The sequence below is a fragment of the Struthio camelus genome, chromosome 27 (genome assembly GCF_040807025.1).
Source record: "Struthio camelus isolate bStrCam1 chromosome 27, bStrCam1.hap1, whole genome shotgun sequence".
Classification (NCBI taxonomy): Eukaryota; Metazoa; Chordata; class Aves; order Struthioniformes; family Struthionidae; genus Struthio; species Struthio camelus.
Genome location: NC_090968.1, coordinates 5145760 through 5154077, shown reverse-complemented (window position 1 = coordinate 5154077; position 8318 = coordinate 5145760). Strand labels below are relative to the sequence as shown.

General features: G+C 44.0%; 1 protein-coding gene across 3 annotated transcripts in view; it reads right to left on the bottom strand.

Annotated features, from left to right (window-relative positions):
- Window positions 1-115: 115 nt before the first annotated feature.
- Window positions 116-8318, bottom strand: part of LOXL2 (lysyl oxidase like 2) — a 64303-nt gene continuing 56100 nt past the window's right edge. For all 3 annotated transcript variants that reach the window (XM_009665646.2, XM_009665644.2, XM_068921003.1), the window contains 4 exons: window positions 5315-5430; window positions 4629-4765; window positions 3727-3838; window positions 116-2184 (listed from right to left, as the gene is read on the bottom strand). In XM_009665646.2, the coding sequence (XP_009663941.1) occupies window positions 2105-2184; window positions 3727-3838; window positions 4629-4765; window positions 5315-5430 (445 nt within the window). In that variant the 3' untranslated portion in view covers window positions 116-2104. The remainder of the gene's footprint in view (window positions 2185-3726; window positions 3839-4628; window positions 4766-5314; window positions 5431-8318) is intronic.

Here is an 8318-nt window from a genome sequence, read left to right as displayed (position 1 = left end):
GGGTTAGTACCGGCATTTTCTTTCTAAAGGTGGGGAGGGGAAAAGTTTAATGAGCTATTGAGCTGTAGAGAAGCAGGCCCTGTGCGTGTTACCGACCATTAACTAGCTCTGCGTTGGGCAGAGCACCTCTCTCCTACTCTGTTTCAAGGTGGCTATTGCCCACTGAGGCACTCGCAGGAGCCCAAGGCTGCTTATTTAAAAAAAAAAAAAAAAAAAAAAAAACCTGCTTTATAAAGCTTAAAAAAATGCACTAGAATAAGGGAATTGTATGTTGTTGGGCAAAGTTCAGCTGTAAGCAAGAACAGTTTAAGGTTTACTTTGTTGTAATATTTTTGTTAAAATATCCCACAAAACTGACAGCATTGAATACAAGTGAGTTTCAAGGATTTTTCTTATTTACATAGTATTTAAAGGGCCTGACTTGCTCTTTTGCACCATTAGTAAGGAAAGTTGTCATCCACCTGATTAGGAAAAGAAAACTAGAACTTGACAGTTGCTTGATTTGCGTAGAGCCCATGTTAAGAGATGCTGTGAGACACCTTGTTGCAGCAGCAGCAACAGAGCATCCAACATATCTCAGGCTCTGCTTTTGCTACACAGTCCTGCATCTTGAGAACAAAATGGAGTTTTCCAACTTACAGTAGGCTACAAACCTTTGCTAGATGCCACCAATCTGGGCCACTGGATAGATCACAGAAATACTCTGACAGGCATTAGCAAAAGACTTCTGCGTTCTTTAAGCCTCACAACATCCCTGTGAGGTAGGTTATGGAGAGAAAAAGTTAGACACAGCCAGTTTCAATCCCTCTGTGGATTGAAATGGTCAGCTATAAATTATTCTTTTAATTTTAGCTGCTTGTAGAAGTCTTCTGTACAAACACAGAGGGAGAGAAAACTTTAGTACCAGGAAAGTGAACAAGGCCCTCAACTTTCACAGAGTGGAAATACACAAATGGCACGTAAAACATTTTTCTGGGTAAAATGGATCTTTTTCAAGTATCTGTGTCTGAAAATCTGTAGCAACGTGTGTCCTCAAACAAACAGAGGAGCACACTTAGCACCTTTACAAACGTACCAAGTGTAAAAATCCTTTTAAAGACAACTTACACAGGTGGTCTGACAGCACAGGTCTAGATCCCTGATGATGAAAGCCATGGAGTTACCTCTGTAAGGTACAGTGACTGATACAATGCCTTAACTCTGTTCATCCTTTAAAGAAAAGACAGAGTGAATATCCAGCTTAAAAGGTAACGTTTAGATGTACGTACAATCTATCAGGTGAATAGCTTACTGAGTAAAGGAAATTCACAGTCCAGCAGACTCACCACCAGGAGATCTGCTAAGTCTTCTAGATGTTACAATGCAGTTGTATAGATGTTATAATGGAGTCGTAGCTTCGTGGAGCTCTGATGTGCTTGTAGAAACCAGTTCTGCATTAGCTGCTCCATTTAAGAGGTTGTGCTGGGAGTGGAATATCGAGTACAAAAGTTTCACTGCAGTATTAAATTACACTTTAGACTGTTCTGCTCAAAAAAGCTGCTCCAATTTTGTTCCTTTCCTGTATTTCTTTGCTAAAATGGAGTAATCACATGGCAGTACTGAGGATTAGCTGTGTTCAAGAAGCAGCGTCACAAGTGGAGGCGTTTGCATCAATGGTGCGTTCAAGCCTGAGTCAAAGAGCTTAAAGATACCGAGAATAATGCCTTGAAGAAAGTGAATGGTAAAGACATATTTAGGTTGTTGGTACCCAAACAAAGCCGAACTGTGCTTGCTGCAGCCTGGACCTACATACGTGAATAAATATGGCACTGCAAAGTGAAGGGAGGAATCGTTATGGAATAGGCTGAAACGGTGAAGATCTGGAGCCAAGTGGAATTTAAAAGCCTGCCCCAAACCACCTCAGTAGTAGGGACTTGAGTTATAAGAGACACATGGTGGTCCAAGCACCTGAAATTGGAGGGAAGGCACCTTGTGAAAATAATTTACCTTGCTAATTTGGAGTTTTGATTTTTTGCTTGATTTTCTTTTTTGTGCAGTGGTTCGGGAAATCACCGAAGCAGGAAACCTTGCTTCTTTAAATAGTGGGGTGGGAGGCAATGCGGGTCTATCGGCTGGACACCTTGTTATTTGTGAGTCCGCTGAAGTGATCAAACTTCTGTTCTGTTTCTTCACTGAAAGAGCCACCTGGGGAGTTCACAGAGAGAACACGCTCTTAGTCAGGAGGCAGCAAAGCAAGCCTGCAGCACGAGGCAGGGAACACCGTGGCTTTTTCCGTAATCGATGTAAGAGGCTGTGAAAATGAAAGGCTCAAAGCAACTATTAGAAGAGTGAAGACTTGCATGGGATAATTTAAGCATTAATGACATTTTGCTGTAATCAGAACAGCCATGAGCCCACAGGAGTACTCGGTATAGTCCTGTACATATTTGGGAGGCTAGACTACAGACTACCCTTGATTTTCCTTTGTTGTTTAGAAAGTTACTTAAGATTATGACCAGCAGAATCTGTGAAATGGTTTCCTCCTTGGGGCTGCAGCAGTAAGTGGGTTCTGTTTACTCTGTTCTTAACCAGGACCATACCCTTACTTTTTTGCTTATTGAGAGACAATAAAAGCTAAACACAATTTTTTTGAAATAGAACTATTTTCAAGCTCAGCTAGAGAGTCAGCCTCACACTTCAATGCTTGTTCATCCAACTGCCTTGGGTTTGCGGTTTCTGAACTAGGTCACAAAGCTGTAGTGTGACACACAAGACAAGTATTTTCTTAAAAGCAACAAACTAATGAGAAAAATCAGTGGCTACATGGAATTTTTTCCAGGAAAAACACTTCTTGAAGAACTTCAGCCACTTCTGGAAATTGTCCTTATGGCTTTAACAGCAGCTGCTCGTCTACATCCTAATAATTTATTTTCCTAATTGAAAACAGTTAATCTTCAAAAGCCCCCAACTTATTTTCATTTTAAAATGGTCCTGACAATTGACTGTTAAAGCACATTTAAACTAGTTAGAGCTTTTAAAGCTCTAAGACAAAATAAGCCAGATGATGAGATTTAGATATATTCAAGAAAATAGGCAGCTGCTTTCCAAGTGACAGCAGGGCACTTTCATTTCTGGCTTGAGCAGAGGGCTCTTCTCCACTGATCTGCTTTGCCTATCACAATTCTTGCTCGCTTTTCAAGGAAAGAGAAGCAGCTTTTGGGTCTTAAGAGGTCAGTCCCAGGTTGGTAATAACTTGAGTCTGAGCAGAACTCATTTTTATTTGCCTGGGCTCGACTCAGGCACTCTAAACAAATCCTCAGATTGCACCAGAGCCTTCCTCATGTCTGACAGTCTCTAGAGAAAAAGCTCTTTTCTTGCAGAACAAGAGATACACTACTGGAACATCTGTTATCCCTGCTCTACCAAGCCTGAACAAGAGGGATTTCTTTTGGCTCTTGGTCAGAAAGCTGTTTTACCAGTGTTGTGCTTGCTGCTCCAGTCACATTAAGTAATGAACCGTTCCACGCCCCGCTCGGCCATAGCGGTCTTTGCGCCGGTCACAGCCTGACCCTACAGCAGCAGCACTCTGAGTCTGTCTCAATAGCTCATTTTTTCAGGTACGTGCAAACTGAGAAACAGCGTAGGAACAGTTTGCCCACAGAGGCACTGGATTCCTAGTGAAAAGGGTCAGCGATGCCGTTTGATCAATGCCTAGGCATTAACTTTCCATGCAGATGTTTCTCTCACCTATGTGGCAGTTGTACATCCAGATGCGCTGTCCATCATACCGGCACCTGCATTTCATCACATTATTTGAATAATCAGATTCAGCAACTTCATAGTTTGGGTTGATGACGACCTTGGGAATGACGGAGAAATGCAACAAAGTTATTTAAAAGTGGATTGGGTATGACACTGCTTCTATCTCAATCTGACTAATAAGTGTTTTGGTTACATCATAATACTTTCTTTTTAGAAAAAACTAACTCCTTTTCCAAGGAGACAAACTACTTGATTAAACCCAGATCAAGATCACACCTTCCCCCATATACCGAGACATACCCTCAAAAAGCTTATCTACATTTCACAAGATAGCAGAGAAGACAAAAATAATTCTTCTTCCCCTCACTCCTCTACCGTTTAGGTGGCAGTTTTTAGATGCAAAGAATCCCCCCTCCACCCACTTGCACAAAACAGACTGTAAGCACAGGCTTGACTTCTCAGGCAAACAACTCAGGAATAGCACTGTTAAATCCCCCAATGAAGCAAACGTTGCTTACAGGCAGCCAAAAGGCTTGGGACAAGACAACAGTAGGATGCTGTGCATATATCTAATGTGACATGTAATTTAATGTGTTATTAGTATTAGCTGCACCTGGATTCCTTAAGACTATCATGTTTAAACATAAGTTTATTGGACCTGATTTTTTTCACTTGGAAGTATGTTATCCACTAACACATTGTTGTCCTGTCAGGTAATTCTTTACCTTTCAGGTATCCTGGGAATATAACCTTTTTATAAGCAGTAGTTTATGGTACTGTAGGAGATCTACAAATTAACTCATTAGTTACATTCCTGTCATCCCTAATGGATAAGATAAAAAGCAATGTCAGTGTCCCAAGCCCTCTTCCCCCCGCCCCCCCCTTACCTGGAAGAGGTAATCGCCTGGTGGGGTGTCAGTAATATCAATCCATTGGCAGTCGATGTCGTGACGATACACATCCCAGCATCCAACCGTGATTCCTTGTTCACCAAAATTGGCACATTCGTACTGTTTTTGCACATCTGAATAAGAAGAGTTAAAAGCACAAAGTATTGGATTCACAGCAAGTCGGACTGGGGATTTCCCACCCTGGCTTAGACACAAGGAAAGAACTAGTTGTTCTTCCACTCCCCTAGATAGTGAGAAGTCAACGCATGATATATTCAATGAGCTCTGCTACAACATTCCCTTGCTCATAATGTCTTATATTTAAATACGTGTCCTGGTTAAACGCAGAAGAAAAACAGCAGCGCTTCCTATCTCATCACCCAGAGGTGAGTTTTGGGATTTCCCACTTTATAGGAATTAGAAAATGCAAACTCAGGTTTTCAGAGCAGCTCAGAATAAGTGTGGAAGGAGCTGAGGTCTGAAGATTGCAGCACATAAGATCTTCTTGGATTTTCTCAAACCTCACAGACTACTCCATATGTACATACCCCCTCAGGCCTGGTTCCAGCTCTTGTCAGGCCACGCTCTAGCCCTGCTTAGGAATTTGATAGCGTCTTTGAATCCTGTCATCTTTATGGGGACAGCAGCAAACTCCCAGCACAAAGGGGCTCCAGCAAATATACCTGCTTCACATTCGGTGTCTTCCAGACAGAAACTGGCTTTGTGTCCTTCAGCGATCTTGGTTCCATTGAGGTTCAGTAGGTCATAGTGGGTAAAAACCTCCATGCTGTGGTAATGCCTGCAAGACACAGAGGGAGACTTATCTTTCTTTAGAGATGGTGACTAAAGCGGTGGCTGTTTTCCTTAAAGTGCTGTGCAATCCTCCCAGCAGAGACGGTCCAATGGTTAGAGCGCAAGGACTTGGATTTGAGTGGCCCAGACTCTACTCTCTGTGCTGCTCCATCCTGTACGCCAATCATTTCACATCCCTCTGCCTCAGCTCCACTGTAGTGGGGTAAATGCACGACGGAGCGTGAAGTGCTGCTGACAGAGATGCTATAGGAGGAAGAGCGAGAGAAACCACAGCCAGGAAACGTTCTGCTAAGCATAATCCTATGTGGCACCATCACCCCTATTGCCTTCATGCTGGCTCCTAGCCCAAATATTTGTTTACATATCAAGTGCTAAAGCTGCTCCAGGAGAGCGCCTTGCTCCAGCCTTCTTAGGATTGCAGCAATGTTTTATACTGGAAAGGGAAGGGAAACAAATCAAAGCCATCATCAGCCAGGTCATCGTTTCTAGTGACCCTGTCATTTTCCAGAACAACAAATATTGCATCTGCTCTTTAACAACAGGCTCTAAACAGAGCAGAATTTACCCAGACTAGCAACCTGGCTGGGGGGGAGGGAAGGGTGGTTGGTTTTTTTCTTTTAAGAAACAGAATGCAAATTTATTGGCAGAAGACTAACAACAGATGGGATCAGCTTCTCTCAGCGCTCCCTTCACTCAGATCTAAACAACACGACAGCTGGGTTCTCACACGATACGTTCCATAATTTTAACTGGGAATCGTTAGTGTCAACTCAACCTGGGCCGCATTGCAACCAGAAACGCTCCAGCACTGTTGAGCGCAGCAACAGTTACAAGAGAGCGTGTAATCAGTGTTGCAGACCTCTACGAGCAAAGTTAGACTGCGGCAGTTTGAGGGATGTTGACCTTCTCTATGTCACGCTGCTGGTTCAGCAAAACATCTCACTAAAATTAAGCCTGTACTTAAGTCCGGTTGAAGTCCAAGGGACTTCTAGGGCTTTGCTGAACAGGAAGCAGATGGTAGTACCTGAGTAAAACTAAGATGTGTGCTCCACTAGTCAGGGCTGAGAGCACGAGCTTGGTCTTGCTGATGTAACACGTCTGAATTTGATCCCAGCCTTGGAACGGGGAGAAAACCCACAGCGCTGGTATGCTGTTCGAAACGGGAGTACAAACACCGGCGCTGAAAGCAGACCAGCTCCTTAAATCCCTGCCTGGACAACTCCACCAGCTTTGGGAACGCTGTGCTGAGAGACAGCAGAGCCTGTCTGCAGAGCTCGGCTCTCAGGAACGAGGCAACTGCACAGACAGAGCCTAATTCAAAAGCCATTGCTTAAGAGTTTTCAAAGGCGGGGGGGGACAGGACGGGACAGAACTCAACTCTCTTCCAGCTGTAAAAATAATCACGGCTTAAAAACTTCCGACAGCCAATACTGCCGCACCACTCTGCACATGTATTTACAGATAAAGGGGGGCAGGAGGGAAGGGGAGGAATTTTTTCCTCTAGAGAGTGGGTTTCTTTTTACCTCCTACTGCCTTTTTCCTAACCAAAAAATAAATTGCCACCTGCCAGAAGTGAATCACTTCTCACTCCCTGCTAAGGGTCTTTCCCATTTTTGTTCTACTTCCACATCAAAAGCCCTACTGAACAGAAGCTCGCAGCGATGGAGCAAGGCAGTTAGGAAAGAAGTGACATTCTTCAGTGGCTAAGCTGTTGACTTTGAAGCTAATTTGGCTGCCTCTGATAAAAGTTTGAGGTCTCAAGTCTGACTTAGTTTCTGAAATATGTCTGAATCATTAAAAGAGGTGTTTACATTCTGGTGTTTACAGACTGGAAAGATTGAAGAGGAATTGAGTTCATCCTCCTCCATATAAACAGAATCCAATTTAAAGCACACAGATGGCTCTCAGCCTCTTCCCAATTCTCTCCTAGCCTCACCTCACTTAAGCAGCGTCTCCCAAAGAACTCCAAGTGCCCTCCTTTTTAACCAGCCTGCAATGTGCTCAAATCTTTGTGGTACCCACAAATTCCCCTAGCCCCTTCCCAACAGGGCTGGAAAGGCAGACACTCACACTACACTGGTCCTGGGTTTCCCCCTGCCCTTAACGTACCATTTCCTACTTATTTTGGGTTCTTTGCTGCTGAGGTTTCAGCTCTGCTTGCTGCTCTGACTGCAAACGTTACCAAATAGACAGACCTGACTGCAAGGTAGGTGGCCAGTATGCGAAGTCTCAGCCTAGCACTCCAGCATGGCAACACTGATGCTGTGCTTACCTACACATCCCAGCTCGCTCAGGCCTGCACGAGTGCTATTCGGGACTGTTACATTTCAGAATTTCTTGCTCTATGTGTTTTCACAAGGCACAAGCCTTACGGTAATAGCAGGACAAGAGCCACGTACTGTGCGTTACTTAGCTCCCTTTTACTCCAAATTAAGGAGAATCAACATTGTAACAAGCTGTCATTTCAGAACCAAAGCATCCGGGTGGCTTGTTTCCAGCTCTCTTTCCTCTCCCTGGTTTACTTTGGCTGAAGCTGTCAGCTTCCCCCTGAAAAATGCCTTTTGGGGGTCGAATTTACTATCTATCCAAAAAAACCACAAAACAATCTCCCAGCTGTATGCAGTGCCAAGTGGAGCCGAGATGCATTAAAAACAAAACAAAAAAAAACGCAGGACCGATGATGTGTTCCCGAGCCCTTTCCCAGGTGAGGGAAGTAGCTCAGATGGCTGCATCTTTCCACACGCAGCGGGTCCACAGGCACACGCTTCCGTCCGTCTGTACGTACGCATGCTCCCACGTATGTGCTGCCTGGGCATACACATCTCTCCCCATGAGAGCTCTGCACCAGTCCTGTTCATATACCATTTCAGAACT